Source organism: Rattus rattus, chromosome 11 (genome assembly GCF_011064425.1).
Source record: "Rattus rattus isolate New Zealand chromosome 11, Rrattus_CSIRO_v1, whole genome shotgun sequence".
Taxonomy (NCBI): Eukaryota; Metazoa; Chordata; class Mammalia; order Rodentia; family Muridae; genus Rattus; species Rattus rattus.
In genome coordinates this window covers 93,449,267-93,475,763 of record NC_046164.1, presented here as the reverse complement: position 1 = coordinate 93,475,763, position 26,497 = coordinate 93,449,267, and the positions used below count along the sequence as shown (strand labels likewise).

General features: G+C 40.3%; 1 protein-coding gene across 1 annotated transcript in view; it reads left to right on the top strand.

The window, feature by feature from the left end:
- Window positions 1-26,497, top strand: part of Usp34 (ubiquitin specific peptidase 34) — a 188,289-nt gene that overhangs the window by 153,015 nt on the left and 8,777 nt on the right. The window contains exons 61-75 of the mRNA XM_032915874.1: window positions 46-120; window positions 1,658-1,809; window positions 4,877-4,925; window positions 5,011-5,115; window positions 5,194-5,238; window positions 6,219-6,323; window positions 7,608-7,755; window positions 11,976-12,610; window positions 14,721-14,878; window positions 16,577-16,655; window positions 18,024-18,150; window positions 19,358-19,465; window positions 20,649-20,753; window positions 20,869-20,993; window positions 21,969-22,092. Of these exons, the coding sequence (XP_032771765.1) occupies window positions 46-120; window positions 1,658-1,809; window positions 4,877-4,925; window positions 5,011-5,115; window positions 5,194-5,238; window positions 6,219-6,323; window positions 7,608-7,755; window positions 11,976-12,610; window positions 14,721-14,878; window positions 16,577-16,655; window positions 18,024-18,150; window positions 19,358-19,465; window positions 20,649-20,753; window positions 20,869-20,993; window positions 21,969-22,092 (2,140 nt within the window). The remainder of the gene's footprint in view (window positions 1-45; window positions 121-1,657; window positions 1,810-4,876; window positions 4,926-5,010; window positions 5,116-5,193; window positions 5,239-6,218; window positions 6,324-7,607; window positions 7,756-11,975; window positions 12,611-14,720; window positions 14,879-16,576; window positions 16,656-18,023; window positions 18,151-19,357; window positions 19,466-20,648; window positions 20,754-20,868; window positions 20,994-21,968; window positions 22,093-26,497) is intronic.

The window sequence follows — 26,497 nt, the reverse complement described above, 5'->3', positions numbered from 1 at the left end:
TTTCAGTTTGTTTTTTATGTAAAATTTTAAATTGCTTGTTTTTAGAGCCAGTTTCTACTTTCATTGCAAGCCATATCTACAATGGTCCATTTCTATATGGGAACCAAAGGACCTGAAAATGTAAGTTCACTTTTGTTACGTATCATTCAGCAGCCTTGCTTTTTATAGTTCACATCATGTCGGATCCTGACCAATCCCGGGAACCTTTAAAGTCTTTGTCTTTTTGTATTTGGAAGCAGTAAGGGTCCTAGATTTATTGGCCTTGCTACTCCTTTTATAGTGCATGTACGGAGTAGTAAACAAGTTGACTGTTAAGTTTTTTCATTGTACGTCTGAAACAAAGCAGACTGCTTTCATCCTAGTCGCCACAGCTTAACCACAGAGTCTTTGAAGAAATGTGTTGTTTTGATTTGTGGTTTTGATTGTCATATTTTTAAGTTCTTACTGTTTGGTTTTTTAGAGTCTTCTGAAAGTGTATATAGCTGGTAAATTTAATAATATAGTAATTTATAGATGAATTTTGTATTGTCTGTGACAACTACATTGGATTTCATGACCCGTGTGCAGCATCTCATTCAAGCCTGCTCACATCCTTAGAGAAGCACAGTTTTTATGTCTGTAACACAGACATAGAATGAGGCAGCTGAAACTTAGAGAAGCTCTCTTGTCTTAGATTACGGTAAGTCAGATTGCTGATTGCAAAGTCTCTTTCAGAACCACGATGCTGTCTCCTAAAGGACAGCAGTTGGTTTAGCCTTAAGTCCAGCCTTTGTGGCTGTGGCGTTGACAGCAGGGGCAGCTGTGGCTGCTTTTCTCTTTCTTTGATGGAGACAGAATCTCGTTATGTAGCCTAGACTAAACTCAGACTTAATAACCTCCTGCTTTGACCAACTGAATGCCACCATTCCTAACAAGAACCCATATGAGTATCTCTTGAAAGAACTACTACTTAGATTATCTAGAAACTACAAATTAAGATGTGTTTTGTAATGTGACTGACATTTTTACTCCCAGGAAATACTATTTTATCATAATTTTTTATCCCAATTAATTATCCATAGAGCTTGATTCCAATAAAACAAAAGTTATTAAAGGGTCTGTCTTAGTTATGGTTTTCCTGCTGCGAACAGACACTATGACCAAGACAACTCTGATAAGGACATTTCATTGGGGCTGACTTACAGGTTCAGAGGTTCAGTCCATTATCAAGGCAGGAACATGGCAGCATCCAGGCAGGCATGGTGCTGGATGAACAGAGAGTTCTATATCTTCATCTTTAGGATACTAGGAGAAGACTGGTCCCAGGCAGTTAGGACAAAGGTCTTAACGCCCACACCCATAGTAACATAGCCACTCCAGCAAGCCCACACCTCCAAATAGTGCCACTGCCTGGGCTAAGCATATATAGCCCATCCCAGCGTCTGTCTAAGATGAATACTTTTGAGAACTGTTGCTTTGTGTAGTTCCTTCAGCTTACCTAAATTTAACTGTCCAGTTGTCATTCATGCTGTATCAGGGTAGGGTCTGACCTTTGAATGATTTTACCTAGTACATGCTCCTGCTGTGCTTTTCCAATAGTTATACTAAAACAAGTCAGCTGTTTTCAATATGCTATTAAAACTAATCACATATTAAAATTCAATTTTGTTCTGCTTAGCCTCAAGTTGAAGTCTTGTCAGAGGAAGAAGGGGAAGAAGAGGAGGAAGAAGAAGACATCCTCTCTCTGGCAGAAGAAAAGTACAGACCCGCTGCCCTTGAAAAGATGATAGCTTTAGTTGCTCTTTTGGTTGAACAGTCTCGCTCAGAAAGGTGAAATGTTTCAACATTCAAAATGCTTACAGCGTGCTTGGCTTTATTTTTTATACATAATTGTTCTATCACTATTCAGTTTTTATTACATAAATCTTTTAAAATAATAATATCACTTCAACTCTTGTGGCTCACGAATTTCAGTCCTTTCTATCTAACCCGTCTGAGTTGTGCTAGAAGTGGTTATTGAAGAAGTCTAAGTAAAGTGTCTGACAAAATTAAATGGACATTCATTATTTACCCCAGCAATTATGCTTCCAGGGATCTGCCCCAAGACAGAAAGATATTTTTGGAGAGGTAATTATTAAAATACCATTTCTAGTATGCAAAAGTCAGAGACAGCCAAGTGCTCTTCAGAAGGGGACCTAGTCATTGACAAATTAAGGAATCCATTCAGTCCCCAGTAGTTGTCTGTCTGCCTGTTTGTTTGTTTGGGTTTTTTTTAATGAAATGTGTAATTCATCTGTGTTACATACAGAAATCTTTATTATACACACACATCCTCTCTTTTCCTCTCTTCCTTTCAAAAGACAAGTAGAGAAGATTGTATATATTTGCTAATTTTAGGAAAAGGAAAATTAAGAAAGAGAATGTATGTGTATATAGCAGTCCTTGTTCCTGCATTTCCTGTTTAACAGTCACAGACTTGCTCAGTTTATCTGTAAAGCTAAAAATTCAATACCAAGGAGCTTTCAGTGTGATCCACAGACACGTATGTATTCAGAGTGTGAAAAATTGAAGTTTCCTGGCACACGCTTTCCCAGCTAACGGCTAAGGTCAAACAAGGCAGTGACCTGCTGTCTTGTGTTGCTTTTCATGTTGTAAACAAATGTACCTTTTATGATGTATGCCACATTTAAAAAATACTTGTGCTTTTCCTTTGGTTATGTCACTGTTTAAATGGTTCCTAAGAATAGTGCTGAAGTGTTGTTTAGTGTCCTGAGCTTAACAAAGGCTGTGCTGTGCCTCGGTGGGAATGAGTGTAGTAGACACGTTTCATTCAGGCATGAGCTCCAATGCTGTTTGGCTGTAAGTTCAATTTCACCTAATTAATCATACATATTAACTGAGGTGTCATTAAACAGAAACACCTGTAAAATATGGTAATGTATTATTACTCAGCTGATAAATATGTGTGAACATGTCCACAGGGACCTAGGTCTGTGTTTTGTTTCCATAGCATGATGATTTGGTTTTTGGTAATTCATTGTACCATTTTATAGAACATGACTACTCAATTATCAAGAATTAGCTATAAATCAAATCATCAGTTAATAATATGGTTTTGAGAGAAAACACGGTCGAAGACATAGAAATGGAAGCTTGACAAAACCAAATGTTTTTGTTTTGTGGCTTTAGTTTTTGAATCGTGTAAATGTTTTGTATAATTATAAGTAAGCACATCAGAAGCAGTGTTTGGAGGTCAAAGTCGGGGTGATATAGCCCCTGCAGACACTGTCAGTTCCCAACAGGATGTACGTAGAGGACAAGAAGGAATTGCAAAGTTATTTTAAGCTGTCTTGATAATCGTGTTGTTACTAATATAATTAGAATTATTCTGGAAGTATTCTGTGTCCAGGCAGTGGGCAACAAGTGAGTGAGATTCTTGGAATGCATTTATTTATTTATTTATCTATCTATCTATTTATCTATTTATTTATGAGAAGCACGGAGACTAAACAGACTATCTGGGGTTGATGTTTAAAGGACTCAACAATATACTTTAGGAGTTTCTGTTGCTTTTATGTTGAACAAGGTACACATCAAAAGTAAGAATAACTGTGCTGGAATGTAAACACATCAAGATGCTTACATTGATAATCTCAGAATGGTACCAGAAAAGACAACTTGAAAAACTTGTTGGCAACGTTTGAAATATACTGAGAAATGAAACCTTTGTTTGGAAATGGTGTAAAGTATATGTTTATCTTACTGCAAGAAATAAACGTCCATGTCAACTGAGTGGCGAATGAGGGGAAGTTCATCGATACAGATGTTTCAACTTAACACATGAGCAAGGAGTGTTGGAATTAGAAAACCACTATTTTGTGACCCTAAGTGAAATAATGCTTCCAAGGTCATCTCTGGTGGAACCCCTTCTTTATGTGTCTCCCCGAGGAAAGTCTACATCACAGCCTACAAATATCCTTGATTAAAAAGTGAAGCCTAGATCTCATCAAGTCTTTAGATATGCCTACTGTTTTACAGGAACTGAGCAGTGTGCTTAGATACCACCATCAGGACTGACTCATTTAGCAAGACACAATACGGGATTGCTACAGGACAAACACACTGCTTTCTTCACAGGGTAGATTGCAGGAGGCTCCAGGGGAGACCGTAGATGAAACATTTTAAAGACATCGAAGGAAGGCCATTGTAGCCAAAGACTTTCATTCAGATCCAGATGGGAACAAAACAAGTATAAAGTTTTTAGACACTTTAGGAAATGAGTTCACTGGTGACATAAGAGAGAAAGGCCGGCTGCCTTACTTTAGGTGTGAATAGTGGTACTGTGGTTTTGATTTTGACATTTTCCTGAGATAATGTACTGAGATTTATGGATTAAATGATAAAAAAAACCCAGACATGTGGAACTTGCCTCAGAATTGCATATTGAATGACTGGTGGTAAACGTGGAGCAGGATTGGCTGTGCTTCGGGTAAATTTGAACTTGAATGATGGCTTCTCGACACTCTCCTGTTTTTTAAAAACCTAAACTTTTATAGAAGTTAAACATTTTCTTTAAATTATACAGTAAAACCAATATTTCTTAATATTTCAGAAAAATAGCTGTCAAAATAAAATTAGACCCATTTTAACATTTTAATATTTTTATTGATTTAATGAAATGGAAATACGGCAGTAGTCTTGGATGTTCCATGTTCCGATCTTGCAAAATTGCCTGAGATGCTTAACAAGCAAATCTAGCCATCCCCTCTCCCCAGATTTTATGGTGGCAGTTGATATGGGTATAATAGACTTGACAGGTTTCATGCATGTCATGCTGTTAATAGCTAAAAGCTAGTACACATGGAAAAGATTTATTTCCACTAATATTTTCTTTTAGGCATTTGACATTGTCACAGACTGACATGGCTGCACTAACAGGAGGAAAGGTAACCCCTTTACTAGTAGTAAACAATTCAACCATTTTAAAAACAATATAGTAGTTTTTAAACGAACAACTTGTGTTTTTAACAGGGATTTCCCTTCTTATTTCAACATATCCGTGACGGCATCAATATAAGACAAACTTGTAATCTCATTTTTAGCCTGTGTCGGTACAACAATCGACTTGCAGAACATGTAAGTACTGAAAGGAATCGTCAACTTTTTTGATAATTTTAAAAATAATATTCTAAAATCCAACTTTTCCTGTTTCAGATTGTATCTATGCTTTTCACTTCAATAGCAAAGTTGACACCTGAGGTATGTAAGGGTTTGGTAATGGGTATAAATTTGAACTAACAGTTAATTCCCCTTTTATTGCAAATACAGTTTTCCAACTAGATGTGAATATATACATGTAAATTCTATATACCAGAGTGCTGCTTCTATGCCAAACTTCAAGGTTGTTTGGTTGAAGCCAATTTCACAAACTATCCAGAACTTGGTGTATGTAGAGAGTAAATGGAAGATGGAGAACAGTGTCCTGAGCGTCTGTATTAGATAGAAACCATCTAGCAATCCCAGGACTCAGGAGGCAGACCAAGGCCAGTCTGGTCTTCATAGTGAGTTTCAGGACAGCTTGGGCTACGTAGAGAGACACTATTTCATCTTCCATCCCAAAGAAAGAAAAAGTCATTTTCCCAAAAAGAGAAGCGTTTAAGTTTTTTAGTACATGTTAAAAAAACATCAAAGTAATTGATTTCCTGAGGATCAGAAATTGCAAAAGAAATAATACAAGGTTTTCAATAAAGCATACTTGTTTCATTGCCGAAATTTACTGAAATTTCTTTCTATTAGACAGGAAAAATGAATTCCAGAGATTGCTTTTATAGCATTGAACTGTAACAAAAAACATACTTGTGTACTTGAAAAATGCTATGGCAATAGATTTAAGTATTTTTATTACAAAACAAGATAAATATATAACACGTGTTAATTAGCTCTATTTAGCCATGATGCACAGAGACAGTTTCGAAGTATAATGAACATTTACTTGTCAATTTATAAACAAATAACAGCCCTGAATGACTTCTTTGCTAAGTACATTTGACATCCAGAGATAAATGTTCAATGTTGCTTCTGTGTAATTGGTCATATGTTCTAACTGCTCGACATTTTATGGTCATTCAAGTCCATAGGTAGGAGTGCCAGCCATTTGAGCCCTGCCAGCTCAGATAGAAATCAGAGCAGATGTAAATGAGGTTCATAGGTGTGTCTCAGTAAAGACGTGTGTTTTACAGGCAGCCAATCCTTTCTTTAAACTGCTGACCATGCTAATGGAGTTTGCTGGTGGGCCCCCAGGAACGCCCCCCTTTGCATCTTACATTCTGCAGAGGATTTGGGAAGTAAGTCCATGTTTCCAGCCTTCCTCGGATTCACCTTTGTTTGTTTGTTTCTTTTCTCTTTCAATTTGTTCTTTTTCTTTTTTTAAATTAAGGGTAATTTTACTTACAGAAAAACAAAATATAACCAAGTTGAGTGGAAGGTTCAGCTACCTCTCACCAGCCCTACTCCCTCATGGAGTTCACTCTCTACACTGCTTTTACCCTTGTACATTCTCTTCTTACTTAATCAGTGGCTTCAGACAGTGGCAGGTTGTCATAAAAAACAATTTTCCTCAGAAGGAAAGTTCCATAAAGCATCTAGAATCCTTAGAAATGTAAACCAGGTGTTGTTAGCAGTTGACAGAGTTAGTGGAAGGAAGACCAAGACCCCTTGCTGTGGGGTCATTGCTATGCTAACAGATTTCTTGTGATGATTGGAAAAGCTCAAAGCCCGGGTAAATTTCCAAAGGGCCAAATGCCATCACACATTCCTGTTGAAGCAATTCAACTGTGCTGCTGTAACCTAAAGGCCATTCACGTAGCAATGAATAATAAGCTTGTTCAAATCAAGTGACGGGTTGGCCTACAGTCCCAGGACTGCCAACCACTCTTCTCCCATGAGAAGAGTCTTCACAGCAATCCTTGCACCGTCTCATGCAGTGTTCGTTTGACCATTGAGTAAGGAAATGACAGATAACAAACTCTAGAAAATTAAAGGGGTTTCACTTTTCTAAGTGCCGGGGATAACATTGAGGATTTAGTTCTATCACTGAGCCATGTCACCAGCCAAGATAGATTTAAATTTAAGTAAGTGAACCAACTTACCAAGCCCATGGAATCTCATGTTCATCCTACATTATCTTAAAATTTGTAAACTAGAAACAAAATTTTCTGAGCTTTTCTTGCTACTTATAAGTAAATCTATTCAGTATAGTAGGAAAACATGGGTAAAACTTTTGTGAAAACTCTAAAGGAAAAGAAAAAATATGGGCTGGAGAAATAGCCCAGTAGTTTAGAGCATTTGTTGCTTTTGGAGAGGACCCAGGTTCAAATCCCAGCACTCATAGACCCACATGGCAGCTTACAGCCACTCATAAAACTCCAGTTCAGGGGAGCCAACACTCTCTTCTACGTTTCTCAGGAGCAGGCACACACGGGGTGCACATTTATGCTTGTAGCAAAATACACAAAATCAATGAAGAAAGAGTTAAGTAAATAAATACATAATGGCATATACCAAAAGAAAGTGAAAATCAAATTCTCATTCAGTTTATTGTATATCATATTTTTTCATTTCATTTATAGGTTATTGAATACAATCCTTCTCAGTGTCTGGACTGGTTGGCAGTGCAGACACCCCGGAATAAGCTGGCACACAGCTGGGTGCTCCAGAATATGGAAAACTGGGTCGAGCGCTTTCTTTTGGCTCACAATTATCCTAGAGTCAGGACTTGTAAGTCAAATGTTTAAAATTTAGCTAATTATTCATTGTTCAAAATTTTAGGTTTCTTTTACTGTTTAGAGTTCAACTTTTAGGGTTTTGGGGGTCGGGGGGGTAACCCAATGATAATGCCCATTATTATGCAATGCTCTGAGAGGTGTCATAAAAGACCAGGTAGGGTGTGTGTGTGTGTGTGTGTGTGTGTGTGTGTGTGTGTGTGTGTGTTAATATTTGAAATTCTTGACACTATGAGCAGCTATGGTATTTTGTGTTTTGTTTTTAAGTGTTATTGAAGAAAGAAAAAGATGAGAAACTTCTTTTTTAAAAGTAACTCTTGATTTCAGGACAGTCAGAGCTACATAGTAAGGCCTTGTCTTGAAAAACAAACAATAAAATTAACTCTTGACGATGTTAAGACTAAAATAGTAATTGCGGCAGAAATCATAGCTGTAATTTTGAGAGTTATATAATATTTTTTGTAAGTAAGCCAGCGGAGAATGAACAGATACATTCTTAGACGATAATTGGACATATAGAAAAAGGACAATGGGTGAGATAGGAAATTGTTTGTTAGTAAACATAATGTACTTTCTTTTTTATAGTTCAAACAAATGAAAATCAAAATTAATTTTTAGAATGTCTCCAGTCAATGACATGCTGTTTCTCAGCTGAGAGGACTTTACCTCAGTGAGAAACACAGCTAATATCCATATGCTTTCTGAACACCATTTTCCAGTAAAATACAGATTCACGGTTCTGTGAGAAAAGACAGATTTTAAGGACAGGCAGTAGTCAGAATGAACTGGTGCTTTAAGGGTCAGTGTAGTGCCGTGTAGAGATGCCCAGTTTGCTAAAAGATTTGGCTGTGTCAGAGGCACACAGTTGTGAAAGCCTATGCAATTTCAGTAACAAGTAATATGATACTCTGTTTTAATCCAGAGTATAAAGTGCTATTTACAAGTTCATACTGGGGGTTGGCGATTTAGCTCAGCGGCAGAGCGCTTGCCTAACAAGCGCAAGGTCCTGGGTTCAGTCCCCAGCTCCGAAAAAAGGAAAGAACAAAAACAAAAACAAAAACAAGTTCACACTGATTCCCAGACCCTCAGTACTCACAACAAACACCCGAGTGACTCCACTCTGCACTCTTGTGGCCTAGGCTAGCACGCGGTACCAGTTGGTACACAGACATAAATGCCCACAACACACAGTTTAAATAATGAGGTAAACAGGTTCATGAAGGAGACTACTGAGTTATTTTTGCATCCTCCCCAAGGGGTGGACCCCAACTCCTCCTTGATAGGAGCTTAGTGACAGTGGAAGAGGAGAGTGAGGAAATGTCAGAGGTAACTTGGCAGTGAGGAAACATGGCCACCAGGCAAGTGTCAAGGCTCACATCAGGAAGCCCACGTGAGGAGTGTACCCCTGACAAGTTACAGGCTCTGTTCTTCTAAACTCCTAATTTCTGAGCCAAACCATCAAAAGCCTCAAATAACCTCAGTTTGAGACATTCTTTGAACTGCCTGACAGTACTCCTCACAACTGCCAGAGTGGTTGATCACAGGGGTTCTGAGAAAAAGGCACAAGAAGAGCCGTGTGACAGTGGAATACCGTGTGTCCAGGCCGGATCCTGGAAGCATGCAAAAGCACCACGGGTCAACCAGTGAAAAGGGTGGGGCACACTCTCATTTTTGTTTTGTTTTGTTTTGTCTTTTTTGTGTTTTTTTTTTTTTTTTCTTTTTCTTTTTTTCGGAGCTGGGGACCGAACCTAGGGCCTTGCGCTTGCTAGACAAGCGCTCTACCACTGAGCTAAATCCCCAACCCCCAAACTCTAATTTTTAATTTGCCTTTTTTCCTTATTCATAATAATAGTAGATGTTAACCGTGGTAGGAACTTGGAGGGTTTATGGGCGTTGTGTTGTACCTGTCTGAGGTCAAAGGTTCGTATGTAAGGAGGACCTTTCAGTGGAGGTTCCCCGTGCGCTGGCTTTAGTCTCCAGACACATTTTATTTACCCCCACAATCCTGTTGGAGGATTTTAGCCAGATGTTACACTGATGTTCATGATGGTGCTGTGGAAATAAATTCTTTGACATTGTAGTGACACTGTAATGTCACTCTTACAATGGGCCACAGCTGTTTGTCCCACGATCCTTTAAAAAGTACATTCCCTTCCTCTAACGTTTATAATGCCCCATTTCAGTACTTGCATAGAAGTCTTTCATCCAGAATGTCCAGTGACCTCACTTTTTAATCTGCTCGGTGAGGATTCTGACATGGGTAGATGCCCTGTACTCCTGCAATCTCAGTGAGGGGGGCAGAGGACGTACTCTTAAAATACCAGTTGAGTTGCTTAGCAAATACCAGGGCTCTTAACAATAGCAAAAATCCTTTAGTTAGGAAACAAATTGTTAGTTACCAGTTTAAAATTTTTAATCACTAAAAACTAGAAAAAGAAAGTATTTTTAATATTAGGGTCTAAATACTTGAAAAGTTTGAATATATTTTAAGATAATTCAAATAACATAAATGAAAAGCTAAAGGACTTATAAAAACCCTAAAATAGGTAAACCTTGGTTAGGGCTTGGAGTATCAGCCCTTGGGAATCAGAGGCAGGCACAGGTCTAAATTCACGTCCAGCCTGATCTACATCATGGTTTCAGGCCAGCCAGAGCCTCATAGTGAGATCCTGTCTCAGAACAAAACACCACGAAAGAGACTGGCAAAAGGCTCAGCCGTGCTCTTCCAGAGGTTCTGAGTTCAGGTCCCAGCAGCCACATGCAGCTCACTACCCTCTAAAAGGGTGTCTGATCACCTCTTCTGGCATGCAGGCCTACGTGCACACAGAGCACTCACACATAAAATATATAAATAAACAAAGTTTAAGACATTTTTAGATCTATTGTAGCCAGGTGTGGTAGTGCACGCCTTTAACCCCACCACTCATCCCCCCACTCGGCAGGCAGAGGCAGGCGAGTCTCTGAGTTTGAAGCCAGCCTGGTCTCTATACAGTGAGTTCCAGGACAGCCAGGGATACATGAAGAAACCTAGTCCTGAAATGCACAGCCACCCCACCTTTCCCCCTCCCCCCAAATCAAAGACTTATTTGAAGTAAATTTATTCCAAGTTTCCTAGTATGAAAAAAGACCTGGTGTCCAGCTCAGGTTTTAGCTTATGCAAATGGACTCATCTCATAAGTCACAGCAGCAGAGCGGTAGTAATCATAAGCTTAATGGCATGCAAAAGGCGGGATTCTCTTCGAATATCTTTCTTTTTTTTAAGATTTATTTATTTATCATAAATAAGTAAACTGTAGCTGTCTTCAGGCACACTAGAAAAGGGCATCGACCCCATTACAGATGGTTGTGAGCTACCATGTAGCTGCTGGGAATTGGACTCAGAACCTCTGGAAGAGCAGTCAGTGCTCTTAACCTCTGGGCCATCTCTTTGACCCTTAGAATAGCCTTTAGCAGATTTTTTTTTTTTTTTTTGTAAGATAGACGGGCAAACAGCTTTATTGAGAAGCAGTTTCCCTCCTGAGAGAGTTGCCTTAGGCTTTTGAAAGGCTTCAAGCTAGTAGTATCTTTATTCCTAGCACTTGACACACCATGGGGAGATTGGAAACAGCCTGGGCCGGTACACATGGTAACACATCTCCCTCCAAAAAGGGATGGGACCCTCAAAAGTTACATACTGTGTCGGTGGTATATATGTATTCTTATATATTTATAACTTACGTATGTTATATGGCATTATCTTTAAATCATTGCAAAAATATTAAATGATTCAATGGTTTCAAGTGCTTTTTGTAAGCCGTTTTATTCTAATTTTTTTTCTCTTTGCTAAATCATACTATTTCTTCAGAAAAAATAAATTCTGAGGTGGGAAAATTCTACATTGTGGAAAAACTGAACATAATAGGCTTGAAAACTAGTTTTGATGCCAGTGCTTGGGAGGAGAGGTTAGGAGTTGAAGGCGAGCTTGAGTGTCAGGAGAGTCTGGTGGTTGTTGTTGCCACTTAGACACGGCAGTGGAGAGTGGAGAGTTTCCCTATGGTCCTTTGGGAACCCTTCTTCTGGACAACAGGTAATCGGAAGGATATCCGAAAGATGTCATGTCCCTTAATTCTTAATCATTTCTATTAATCAAGGGAAGAGTGGTTTTGTGTGTAATAAGTGCTCTTCAGTTTACGGAAGTCGCTCCAGGATCTGACAGTTCTGTTTTACATTTTATAGCTGCAGCTTATCTTCTGGTGTCCCTTATACCAAGCAATTCATTCCGCCAGATGTTCCGGTCAACAAGGTCTTTGCACATCCCAACCCGTGACCTTCCACTCAGTCCTGACACAACAGTAGTCCTACATCAGGTCTACAACGTGCTCCTTGGTTTGCTCTCAAGAGCCAAACTTTATGTTGATGCTGCTGTTCACGGCACTACAAAGCTAGTGCCCTATCTTAGCTTTATGACTTACTGTTTAATTTCCAAAACTGAGAAGCTGATGTTTTCCACATATTTCATGGATTTGTGGAACCTTTTCCAGCCTAAACTGTCTGAGCCAGCAATAGCTACAAATCACAATAAGCAGGCTTTGCTTTCGTTCTGGTACAATGTGTGTGCTGACTGTCCAGAGAATATCCGCCTTATTGTTCAGAACCCAGTGGTAACCAAGAACATTGCCTTCAATTACATCCTTGCTGACCATGACGATCAGGATGTGGTGCTTTTTAACCGTGGGATGCTGCCTGCCTACTATGGCATTCTGAGGCTCTGCTGTGAGCAGTCACCTGCATTTACTAGACAGCTAGCTTCTCATCAGAACATCCAGTGGGCCTTTAAGAACCTCACACCGCACGCCAGCCAGTACCCTGGAGTAAGTACAGTTCATACTTTTAGTATCTGTTTCCTGTACATGGTTAGCAGTACGTTTCCTTTCTTTTAAGAAATGGCAAGCTGTAGAGTGGTCTGGTTACCCACTCCCTACCTAGCTTTCAGCGCTGGGTCTGTACCCAGGCCCCTGTTCACGACAGGCACTCCCTCCCAACCTTGTTTCTTTCTCTAAATATTTTTCTTTAAAACTGTATTTTATGTGTATGGGAGTTTTGTCTGTGCTACACATGTAGTTCTGATGCCCACTGAGGCCAATTTCTGAGGGGTAGAATTTCCTGGTCCTGGAGTTGTAGATGATCCCAAGCTGCCGTGTGGATGCTGGGGAATCAAACCTAGTGCCTTAACCTCTGTACCATCTCTCCAGACCCATCTCAGCCATGTGTAAGGATGTAAAAGGTTTGCTTTCTTAGATACCCTCATATAATCTATAAAATAAGTGATTATATTTTCTTATGCTAATATTAAAGTTCTGTTACCTGTGGCACATACCACATAGTTTTCCTGCTTTAACTTTGGTTTGTCACTGTTGGGGAACAGACCAGGGGCTCGGCCATGCGTGCAGATACTGCCGACCCGGATTCATGCTTTGTAAATTGCATCTGCAGTGTGTACCTACTGAAGAGATCACGGCAGCTTTATGGAGTATAATTTCAAAGTGGACTGTCCTTCATTAGGTTAAACTGTTCTTATTTGCTGTATAGTACGTTTAGATTTTCTTACCCAGACAGAATAGCATAATTTTCAATTCAGAAAATTAGAGTACTCGTAATGGAAAAAGGAAACATCATTCAGTACCAGAGATTTCAAAGCTAAGGCTGGAAAATGGAGAAGAGAGATTATGAGTGTCTGTCAGAGGCTGAAGGGTTCGTGATAGCATCATTTCTAGTAGTTTTCATCACAGCTCACATGAGTGACATTTAGCTCAGTCACCATGGTGCCTGGAGTCATGTAAACCAGGTGTGAGTTGCCTGTCTCTGTGAGCTGGTTCTTCAGTCAGATGGAGAGGGGCTTTTCCTTCTTCTCTTCTCTGACCTCCCCTCCCCTCCCCTCTCCACTCACTCCCTCCCTCCCTCCCTCCCTCCCTCCCTCGGCCCCCCCCCTCTCTCTTTCTCTCTTTCTTTCTTTCTTTGTGGTAGAACTTAACTATTAGGAACGTTCATGAAAATTGTGGTGTAAAAATTTATAGTTGCACATTTTAATTTATTAGTAGCTATGTTAAAACTCAACTGTTGCTTCATATTTATGTAAGTAAACTAATTTATAAAACTACAATAAGGATTTTATTAAATATTATTTCCCATATTTTATCACTAACCATTAATTTAGAATAATGTTTTAAATGTTGGTACAAGGTGTATCTCAGAAACAGCTTTAATTCATTCAGGCTTCATTTAAGTGTTGAAAATCCTTAAGAGAAGTGAGATGCTTTCAAGGGTAAAGCCATTTGCCCAAATTGATGAAGGACCTGATCTTTATCCCTGGGACCCACAGAGTGGAAGGAAAGAAGCGACTTTTGAAAGCTGTCCTCTGACTTCCATGCACGTGTACCTTGCTCCCTCTCCCTCAATAAAAATGTTTTTAAAACAAACAAATGGTTTCTCACCTATTAAAGGATGGGAACAGAGTAAGTATAGCCTGTCACTAGTTGCACCTTTAAATTTAAAATGCTAGTGTTGTAAGCAGCATTAAGACTTGTGTCTATTTAGAGTTTTGGTGAATTTCAGTTGTAATGATCACACAGGCACGTCCAGCATGGGGCTCAGGAGCCACGTGCAGCTCGCATTCACTCCGGCATCGTCTGGTACTGCCCAGCACGAAGTTATGAACAAGTTGAAATACAGTGTTTTATTTGGTTAATCTGATTACGTGGCTGTTCTGAGAAGAGCTTTATTGGTGACAATGTCATGCAGTAATACTAAAGGTCAGACACTTGTGGTAGTATATAATGTATTTAAGTGTAAGTTCATTTGATTACTGACCTATGCCCCTGCTTCCTGCAGTAGTAGATTGATTCATGACTTGAGTAGTTGGCTAGTGAACATTCACTGAGAGTGGGGAGGCTAAGATCTCCGCTTTATCTCCGCCTCTCTTAGGCTGTGGAAGAACTGTTTAATTTGATGCAGCTGTTTATAGCGCAGAGACCAGACATGCGAGAAGAAGAGTTAGAAGATATTAAACAGTTTAAGAAAACAACCATAAGCTGTTACTTGCGTTGCTTAGACGGCCGCTCTTGTTGGACCACTTTAATAAGGTGAGAGGGGGGCTCTCTGACCGGCTTCTGGGTGGGTTTTCCAAGTAAGAGCATGGGACCTCTCCTTTTGACACTAAAGGAGAAATTTATTAAATTATTACAACTAAAACTTTGTTCTTTTAAGTTTTTTTACTATTATTTGAAATACAGTCTTTTGTAGCCTTTTGGTTGGCCTTTTACTGTGCACTGTGACCTAAGGGTGACCTTGACCTTCTGGTCCTTGTGCTGCCTCAACATTGTGTGTCCTGGGGTTGCAGCTGCACGCCACTGTGCCCTATTTGTGTAGTGTTGGGGTCAAAGCCAGGGCTCCCGACTGTCAGCAGGCACCGTGCCAGCTGAGCTGCATGCTTGGCTCTCCTCGTTTACAGAGTTCTCAAGGTCATCACCAGACACTTCTATACCAAGGAACAGCTTTACCTAGTTACTTGTTTGTTTGTGCATTTTTTGGTTTGGTTTGGTTGGCTTATATTTGTGTATTGTCCTCTCAGTATTTAAAGGGACCTTAATGTATGAAGTCTGAAGGCTCTGTCTGTGGCAGTTCATTCAGACCCACGTTTGGGTAGTTCCAGTCTAGAGGTCTTGGGAAACAGCTTTTGCATCTTAAGATGAGTCTGATGTTATTAATATCTCTTCCATTTTTCCTCAGAGCTATTGGACTTTTTGGAATTAGCAAAAGTAATAGAAGCATCTGTGCACTAAACTGTTCTCAGCTGCAGAACTGGCTGAGGACTCAGACAATAACTGCTTCCAGTTATTTTACTTTCTTTACCTAAGGAAATTAAATTTTGCACAACATGTGTAGTGCTGAGAGGACGTAAAAACAGTGGGCACAGTTTTATGCACTCACTAAATACTAAACTAGTGAGCCCAAGAAAAGATTAGGCGATCTCTTTCAGAAGGCTTTGGAGTTTCCTCTTCAGTGGTCTACAAAATGAAATGAGCTTTTTTTTTTTTTTTTTTTTTGCCAATTCCATTTAAAGGAACTCCCTTAAATGTTTGGCATTCAGTTCAGCGTGGTTTACTGTTTGCAGCTTTTCCGTTTAAGTTTTGCTGCTTGTTAAGTAAAGGAAAGAAGTACCCAGTGGAAGTCAAAGTGTCTGTGTGCAGCTCTCTCAGGCAGCACTTCGTTACCTCACAGGATGAGCCTGAGCACAGCAGTGCGTCACAGTGCGACCAGGACTTAGTCTTAAGGTTTTCAGGGTTGTTCCTGTGAGGCTCCCATGCCCCACTTCATGTTACCCTTTCTTCCCAAAACTGAGAAGTGCTTTTGGACTATAGTATAATTTACTGTTTCACAGAACTTAACCCAGAGTACGTAGAAGTAGAAATGTTTGTGTTTTCAGAGGATTTTTTTTTTTTTTAAACTTTGGCAAATTTGCAAACTGGTACTAGTGGAAAAGTAAGATGTCCCATACCTGAGTGCCACCTGCTGGGTTAGTCTGAGATTCAGAGTGGTCTAGACTTGAGACGCGAAAATAGTGTACATGGCTGTAATTCCAGGTTATGACGTTAATCCAGGAGGATTGCCACAAAATACAGGCTACATAATAAAATCTCTTGAAAATTAAGAAACAACAGATGTAGCCAGTTTATTTTATAGTGGTGGAAAGCCAGGAGCTTAAGCCAATTTGACTTCTGTGTCTTTGTCGTCACCAGACTGTTCTGTTGTATTCAGACTGGACTCTCTTCTTCTTCTAGTGCCTTCAGAATACTCTTAGAATCTGATGAAGACAGACTTCTTGTAGTATTTAATCGAGGGTTAATCCTGATGACTGAGGTAAATCCTGATTGCCTTTTACTGTGAATGCATCTCATTTCCGAGAGTTCCTACTGCATGTGTATAGGGCGTGTAAGCTGAACTGTCTGTGCAGGGTTGTAGATAGGTTAGTCCTCACTTTATATTTAGGTTTATTTAACTAGTTTTATTTATTTTACTTAGTAAATAAAAATGAAATACATGTGTTTTGTAGTCAAGGGTGCACATTATTTCCCAAGAGTTTCTTATTTGGTGGAATAAAGACAGAAGAGAAGGCATTGAGGAGGTTGTACAAGACTGATGCCTGCAGTCAGTTCTTCCCATGATTCCTAGTTCACAAGGGCAAGATGGCTTAAAGCTACCAGAAATACATCATACTCTTTAGATGTGTGCTGGAGATAAGATAAAATTGAACACTCAGAGAGCGCTATATGATTTAAGATATACTGTTGGTTTTGTTTTGTTTCATTAATGGTATTATAGAGAAGGAACAGAATAAGAAACTACATTTTGAAGACTTCGAACTTTTGCAGTGGTTCATGGGGAACATTCAAATAGATTACTTCCTGAGCTGAAAGACAAGGAATGTTTGTCTCTGATTGAAATATCTACTCTTTGCTAAGTACTGTGCTGGGCAAAAGAATGTGGCAGTTAACAAATCATGTAATTCCTGGTCTGCCAGTTTACAGGTTAAATAGTGCAATAATTGGAATTTTTTAAAAAATATTATTAAATTATTTTTTACACTAAAATGTTTACATAAAATACAGCTCTGAAGGTAAAGGACCTTTAAAATAAAGGTTGTTTTATTTTAAAAAGACTGGAGTCTAAAGAAGTGGTCCAGTCAATAAAGTTCTGCTCTGCAAGCGTGAGGACCTGACTCCTAGCACCCACATAAAGCCAGGCAGTGGGCCGGCCCTCACCACAGCACTGGGAAGGTGAGCGAGCTCCAGGGTCTGTAAGCCACTCTGTCCAAGACCACACAAATAAGCCACAAGCCTCAGCACAGGGGTTGGAGAGAGCCCTGCTCTGCCAATTGTCCTCTACCCTTCCTAGGCACACCGGTGAGCACGCGCGCGCGCGCACACGCACGCACACACACACACACACACACACACACACATCTTTTCAAGACAAACATCTTTAATGCACACAGACACATGCACACACACAGATGCATGCACACACATACATGCACTTACCATACACCACACATACAAAGTAGCTAAACAGGAAACCTAACATAGAAAACAAGAACATTTGTTTGGTATACGTATATGCACATGTAATCTGAGTCTGGAAATGCCTTTTAGAAGATAAGAGTTTCCTTTTTGTCTAAAGTAGACATGAAGTTGAAGGTTTAAATGTTGCTTCCTCAATCCCTTGTAGTCCTTCAACACACTGCACATGATGTACCACGAAGCGACAGCCTGCCACGTGACTGGAGACTTAGCAGAGCTTCTGTCAATATTCCTTTCGGTTTTGAAGTCTACACGCCCATATCTCCAGAGAAAAGGTTTGGTCATATGTAGTTTTTATCTTTTTACCATTTTGCTGCCATTTAAGGGACTTATTTTACAAATGAAAGGCCTCACAAAAGTGGTTCCTGAACTAGTTAGTGTTGTACAGTGTTTATCATGATCTCACAATATAAAGAGGGAGTGGAATGTTCTTATAGATTTTATTCATACCTACTTAAAAACAATAGGCAAGGGGTTGGCGATTTGGCTCAGTGGTGAGCACTTGCCTAGGAAGTGCAAGGCCCTGGGTTGGTCCCCAGCTCAAAAAAAAAGAACCAAAAAAAAAAAAAAAAAAAAAAAAAACCAGTAGGCAAGCATAGTATGAGAGTCAAGATTTAGGAGATTGGAAAAACTTCCACACACAATAGTAAATTGGGTTTGTTTGTTTGTTTGTTTTAACATTCATGGCTCAAATTAGGTCATTTTTAGTGTTAGTAGAAGTAAGTGTAAAAATATTTATTACTAGCCCTGAACATCATGATCTAGAAAATGAAATGTATCAGTGCCTTATATAACACCTGCAGTGTTGGTGACTTGAAAAGCTGAGACGGAAGAGCCCTAGAGCTTTAGAATTTAAGACAGACCTAGAGCAGATCTCATGACCTCATCTCAACAAAAAAGTGGAATATAATTGTCACAAAACCAAGTACTTTAGGAAATCTAGTGTGTTTCACGTCATTGACATGGATTAATGGATAAAGGTGCTTTCTACCCATTCATGATGAGTTAAGTCTGATTTCTGAAACCCACCAAAACGTGGGAGGGGAGATGGAGGGTCACAGATGGTCCTTTACTTTTACACGTGCACTGTGACACATGTCTTCAGTCCTCTTCCACCCTCAGTGTACACACGCATAAATAATAGTAATTTTTTTTACAATAGAAAAGATGTAACATGTTTAGCATACACCCACAATCCTCACCCTCAGGAGGGTCACCCAGGAGAGCAATAAAGTCCCAGGCCAGCCTGGGCTATATATAGCAGAGCCAGTCTCTCTCCACCCTTACCCTGCTCCTGCCAAAAAGAAGAGTAGGTTTAATGTAATAATCTGATAATCTCATGAAATTAATCACTTAGCTTTCACCAAAACGTGTTTTATGTAATTAATTCAAAACTCTTGATGTATCACAACAGAAAGAAGAAAAACTATGAGGGCCTGTGATTATTCAAAAGCCCATTTATATCTGCTTTTATATTTGCAGATGTGAAGCAGGCACTAATCCAGTGGCAGGAGAGAATTGAATTCGCCCATAAACTTCTAACCCTTCTTAACTCCTACAGCCCTCCAGAATTACGAAATGCTTGCATTGGTAAGTTACTTGAAAAATAAAAACTGTAGACCAATATTTCTGAAATTTTTGGTTTGTTTAGCTTTTTGTCTTGTTTATATAGGTTGTGATATTAGATTTACAGTGTTTGGAAGACAATGAAACTTGTTTGTGTAACTCACCCAAACAAGCAGGACCCAAGAAAGGCAACTTCTTTGTTAATATGCTAGTGTTGACACACTCGTGTGTTGTTAATATGCTAGTGTTGACACACTCGTGTGTTGAGTATTGGGGTCTCTTTCAGTTGTCCGTAGGCTTCTTGCAGTTCTGATCTTCTGATCCCACAAAGTGGAGGTCACCTGTAAGGGTAAGGTTAGTTCTTTCACTGTGGGTTGTTGGCCTTAAAAACACTTCTCAGTTCGTGAAAACAAGAATGAGAGTGTGCTGCTTAGAGGCGGATGCCAGGAAAGAAGAAACAAAAGTCAGACGGTGACTTGCTCTATAGACAGGAGCTAGAGCAGGGTGGGGGCTGGGGGAAGCAGGGATTGCTTGTTTTTGTCTTGCTGAATTTTTCTAATTGAAAATTTTAAGTACTTCATCTGTTCATAACTTTTTCTCAGTAACTATAGACCCACTTGTGTGCGAACACTCATTTATAAAATGATAATGTGTAACTATTAAAAGAATCTTCGTTTTAAATACAGAGTGAAGTTTTTTACTACCTTAGGAACTGCTTGAAGTAGCGAGCATTAGACTATTAACTGTTCGTAATTTCTCAAAATAGCAAAAGCAACTAATTGCCCATCATGAGACTGACTCTTGTGTGGTTAATGGATGAGAATCAGTCCAGCCAATATCACAAAGCTTTGAATAGTAGACTGCAGGTTACCAGCTGTTTCTCGGACCCAAGCTGTTGTGATGGACTTTATAGCAATAAATGATATGGAACATTGCTATTTGACTGGACTGTGTCTACATGGAAGCAGGGGGAACGGGGGACTAAGGATAGTGTTTTAAATGTTTTGTCTTAAGTAAGGGCCCTCCGCTGTGCTTGTCATAGCTCTTGATCCTGAGTTGGGCATCAGAGCATCTCTCCCTGTGTTAGGAGCTCCGCCAGTTTGTGGTGCTCACCACACCAGAACCTCGTCAGGACTTAGGAGTTCAGAAGCAGTGGGTACATCTAACCCCCCCCAGTGTTTAATGCTCAAACTGTTTTACTTTTCAGATGTCCTCAAGGAACTTGTCCTTTTGAGCCCCCATGATTTTCTCCATACTCTGGTTCCCTTCCTACAGCACAACCATTGTACTTACCATCACAGTAATATACCAAGTACGTATTTATTTAACATAATCCCTGAATGTGGTTGACATGTATCATTCTGCACACTGAAGCTTGGAGATTTATGTTTTCCATTTATTCTTATTGTACACTTTTAATGTCTTAGTGTCTCTTGGACCTTATTTCCCTTGTCGAGAAAATATCAAGCTAATAGGAGGGAAAAGCAATATTCGGCCTCCGCGCCCTGAACTCAATATGTGCCTCTTGCCCACAATGGTGGAAACCAGTAAGGTATGTTGGGATGCCAGGAAAATCGTATTTCTATAGAACAAGGTAATCTGAGCTCCCCCTGGCGGTTGGATCCGTTAGGTTTATGTGAACGTTTCATGAAGGCTAATAATCAGATCAATAATCAGATTCCTTTGGACGTCTCGCTTCACGCGCTCTTACGTGTTGATTGGCATTTGCAAAATCAACAGCAAGCACTGGTCCTTAAGATCTTCCTTCTGCTAAGAAGAGAGCTTAACAGTAAGCCTTAGTGTGACACCAGGCTAAATCGTAGCCACGTCCTGCATTTAAATCTACAACGTTCAGCTAGGCACTTGAGATGTTTTTAATTTGGCCACATAATTAAGACCTCGGTTACCATCCCTGTAGTCACAGTCTTCTTAACTGCCCAGGCCACTGACAGAGTCATCATCTGGCTTCTGCTCTCTAACACTTACTCTAAAATAGTGCCAATTCTAAATTATAGCGGTAAGCTATGTTAACATAGGATAATTTACCCTAGCTTTAACATTTTTTTAAAAATATTTTTCCCCTTTAGCTTTCTTTATCCACACCTTCCTTCACACTGTCTTTTGCCTACTATTTTTGGATCTTAAGTATATTTGAGCAATTCTCCTATGATAAAATATTAAAAATTAATATTATAGTTACCCGTATAGAAATACCTTCAGATCATTCAAAATCACATGTAAGTCAGTCTCCTTGATGCCATGTCCGTAGCCATGCTAACGTCTCAGTGCTGTCCCTCTATGGAGTCATGGAATGATGGGTAATCACAGCTGGTAGGTAGCACCTGCTCACGGAATCAAACCTAGGGCAGTTATGATCTTAACACCCGAGAAAATTGGAATTTAAAACTAGATTCTTATAGAAGTTAAAGATTTAATTAGCTTTTTACTTAATCTTATTACATTTGCACAAAATATGCTCTTTATTCTACAATTTAAGTGCAACCGTTTTATCATCTTTAACCTTCAGGGCAAAGATGACGGTTATGATCGTACGCTGCTAGACTTCTTCTTTTCTTACCATCAGCTCATCCACCTAGTATGCCGAGTTGCAATCAACTGTGAAAAATTTACTGAGACGTTAGTTAAGCTGAGTAAGTATGACAGATGAGCAGTAAACGCCGCTGGATTCCTTAAGCCCCTAGCCATTCAGGAAGGGGAAATACATGACAATCCCTTTATTATTTTTTCTTTTTTAAAGTGAATGTTTAAAAATATTAATTAGAATTCTTGGGAATATTTTAACTTTTATTAAGAAAATACCAACTTACTGGTTTCCATTGAATAGTTCTGCCCCAAGTTTCCTCTGGTCTATAAAGGAGTGTGGAGCAGGGCTGGTCAGCACTTTGTACTTAGGAGCCTAAGTCCACCATCTTCACAGCAGAATTCCAAAATAGCCTGACTTGCTTGGGGGAAAGCCTAGAGACAGACTTCCCTGGCCCTTATCTCAGGGTGAGTGGAGCTCGTTAGTGCCAGTGCAGCTGGTGCGAGCAAAGCCGAGCGGGCCTGGCAGTGAAGCAGAGGTGCACATGGGAGTGACTAGGAGGTAAGTCTCAAAGTGAGAAGACAAAGAACAAAGGAGCCAGGCAATCACGAGAAAACAAGTCCTTCAGTGAGTCCCATAGGGGGAAACAACTTCAGAGAGCGTCTGATGTCTCTCTTCAAGTTCTGTATGTCCTGCCTTCTAATTTTATCAAGGATGGGGCAGGATTCTCTCTGGTCTCTATAATTTCATTTCAGAGCATGGGGAGTGATACCTAGGAAATTACCCGCTTAGATCAAGAATAGGCTATGGAAAAGGTTTTGGCCATTCTAGGTAGGGCAAAAGATGGGATCCAGTCATAGATTTCATTATCCAGGAAGAAGGAAATGGTTACAGCTGTCAGGGATAGCTCCTCTTAAGAAAAGTCACCTTATTGGTAAGCGAGGAGAGCATCCTCAATTTCGAAGGCTGTTCCTATTCCATTAGATGATTATACCTACGTATCTGTGGCTCATGCCAAGATATGGGCGGTAAGGATATCTGCAGACTGTCTGTTTCAGAAGTACGCATCTGGGTTGTAGCACTTGGTAAAAGCCTGAAGCTTTAGCAATAGCAATGATCAGGTGTAAGAGAATCCTCAGGAGCCTTTATGCTCAGATCGGAGGTGTTTGCAAAGATGCTGACCTTTGGGCAACTCACAGGTAACTGTGCTTATGTAATTTATAACTCTGGACACTCGGGACAGCTTTGACCAAGTAGGGAGTGACCTACCACTTTCGACTGTCTCTTCCGTCAACACAAATATATACTTGCATGGAAATTAGAAATGGACCTGGGTAACTTGATGTGGTCCCTTATGTCTGAATTCTCAGTCCCCGGGAGGCTGTGGCAGGAAGATGGCCATGGATTTAAGATCTGTCTGGGCTACATAGGGAAGCAGCCTCTGAAGACGAGCATAACTAAGTAAAAGTGAGAGAGAAGGTTAGCACTTGACAGTCACGCACCAAGTCACCGTCCATGACCTTTCTGTACCCACCGTCACTCCTCTAAGTGACCATGCAGCACTGTTGATTCTGCATTGGTTGGCTCTTTGTATCCATCCGCACTGTATCCTGGAGGGGTCTACAGCGATGCACATCTCGTCGGCTGCTCTGCTCTGTGTTACCACAGGGTGACAGTCACCAGCCACACTAGCTTGAACTTTTGAGATGTGACCAAATCCCAGTGAGACTAAATTTACATAGCCACTGACTGGCTGCTAGGAGACCACTAGATCTAAACCCAAACCGTAGATTAAAAACCGGAAAGTTCCTCTGTCCATTCTTGGCTAATGTGCAAAGCTGGACATCCACTTAGCAGTTAGATAGAGACTTTAGGACAAGGGCAGCCTACCGTGTGTGGGAATAGGATAGCCCAGAGTGTGACAGTTTTCACAACTGTTTCCAAAGAAAGGCACCTGAGCAAGGGCTTACGAAAACAAAACTTAGGCTGATGACAGCCATGGTGAGGAGCATTAGTAATGCCAAGGTTTGAGGAGTAAGTTTAAACTGATATCTTACTCCTTTGAGTCTTGAATTTAGATAGTCCATAGATTACCATGGGGCAGGTTGTCTTAAAATGTGCCTTGGGTTGCCAGAGTTGAAGAAAAGTCTTTGTTGTTTTTATATGGGCAACTGAACAAAACATGGGGTTGCTTGTGCCTGTGCTCATGCTAGAACTCTTGCTAAGGCAAGAGAATTAGGCGTTCCCTGCCTGCTTGGATTGTTTCAACAAAAAACAAAGTTATCCCTCACACTCCTGAATAGCTCCATAATTTCATGTCTTTGTCCTTTTTTTTTTTTTTCTTTCATTTTGTAAACTAGAATGGTTCAAACCATGGGAAAAAAGACCAAACACACATATTTAGTGACAATTAAAGATAATATCCAATTAATAGAGTAGAGGTGGTATTATATCACCATGGTGGGCCATACACTGAGGGGTAATGAAAAAAGATCAAGAAGTCAATCAAGATAGTTGTTGACTATATAATGAGTTTGAGGCTAGCCTGGGCTGCTTGACACTTTGCCCCTATTCCAGGGATAGCAAGAGAGAGCAATCAATAGAAAAGGGTGCCTAGCAGCCTCCACACAAGCACGTGCACCCTCACCACACATGTGTGCAAATACAAACCTGGCCATATTTAGCTTAAGATAACTTTGGTTACACAAAAATTGAAATTATTAAATTGTGAAGACATCATAAAGCATGTGCTGGTGGGTCGTTGTGGAGGGGCGTTGTGGCGGCACAGCAGATCTACGAGTTGAAGGTGAACCGGCACTGCCTGGTAAAGCCCTGTCAAAACCAAAACCAAATCAAAACCAGAGATCACAGAGCACTAATGGGAAATTGTTGGCAGACTAAGCAGATAAGTAGCTTCCAATACACAAGATGTTTTTGGGCTCTGATTAAATGAAAACTAAACAAAGTCCCTGCAAGAATAGTTTTGTCATCCCCACACACAGTGTTCATTAACCGTGTAAGGAGTGGCCTCGTTAATAGAAAAACAAACGATGGCTTAACCTGAGAGAGTGGATTAGGGGAAGAACACACTTTGGCTGTGCCCATTCTTCAGATATGAAGAGAAAAGAGCCAATGAATGGAACACTGTCGATTTTGGGAGGCAGTTTGGCACTGTCCGTTAAAACTTAGTGTGTACTTTCCTTGTGCTGAGCAGAGTGGATACAGAGATTTGCTCTGTTCTCATAAAAATGGAAGACAACACACAGGATGTTCATTTTCACTTTATTCATAGTGTATATGAATTGAAATAAAAAATATCCACCCAGTAAGACATTTCATTGGTATTATATAGCCCTCAAAACAAACATGGTAACATCTCATGAGTTACATGGGGAAGAAAAACTCCCCGAAGATGGAGTTGACAGTGTGCAGCGCCGTCCTCCAGCAGGTGAGGGAGCAGCACAAAGATTACTACCCCAGCCACACAGAGGGCAAGTACTACCACAGTAACCAGTATAAGGCCCCTGTGGTTGTGCACACCTTTAATACCAGCACTAGAGAAACAGACCAGCTGGCCTCTGAGTCCACAGGCAGCCTGGTCCACATAGTGAGTTCCAGGATAGCCAGGGCTACACAGTGAGACACTATCAAGATGAACAAACAAAAAGCCAAGAGAATAATGCTGTCATTATGTGAGGTAAGATCACGGAGTGCTTTTATATGCATACCTGTACAGGGGAAATTATTTGTAGTGAAATCCTGTGGTTGGCCGTTTGCTTTTTTTTTTTTTTTTTGGTTCTTTTTTTTCCGGAGCTGGGGACCGAACCCAGGGCCTTGCGCTTCCTAGGCAAGTGCTCTACCACTGAGCTAAATCCCCAACCCCGGCCGTTTGCTTTTTGAGACAGGGTATTTCTATGTAGCCCTGCCCGCCTTACCACTGGAGACTGGACTGGCTTAACCTAAGAGATCTGCTTTTCATTGCTTCCTTACTACAGGGGTAATCCTTGGCCATGTCCAGCTTGTGATTAGAATTCTTAGAGGAATATAGAAAATGGTATTGCAAGTTATAATTACTCTCCCCACCTCCCCTCCCCAAAATGAATAGTAGAATGGTCAGGTACAGGTTAAATCCTTAAATTTCAACTTTATTTACATTTTATTTTTTCGGATTTTATTTTTTTACTTTTAAAAATTGATTATTTAATTTATTTACATACCAAATGTTCGCACACACACCCTGCTCCCAGAGTTCTGTACCCTATTCCCCCTTTCTTTCACCTCACCTCTGAGAGGGTACTCCCCAACCCCAACCCCCAAGCATGTCCCTTCTCTGGGGCATCATGTCTACAGGATTAGGCACATCCTCTTCCACTGAGGCCAGACAAGGCAGTCGGTCCTTGGCTACATCTGTACTGAGGCCTGTGGACCAGCCCATGTGTGCTCATTGGTTGGTGGCTTAGTCTCTGGGAACTCCCTGGGGTCCAGGTTAGTTGACACTGTTGGTCTTCCTGTGG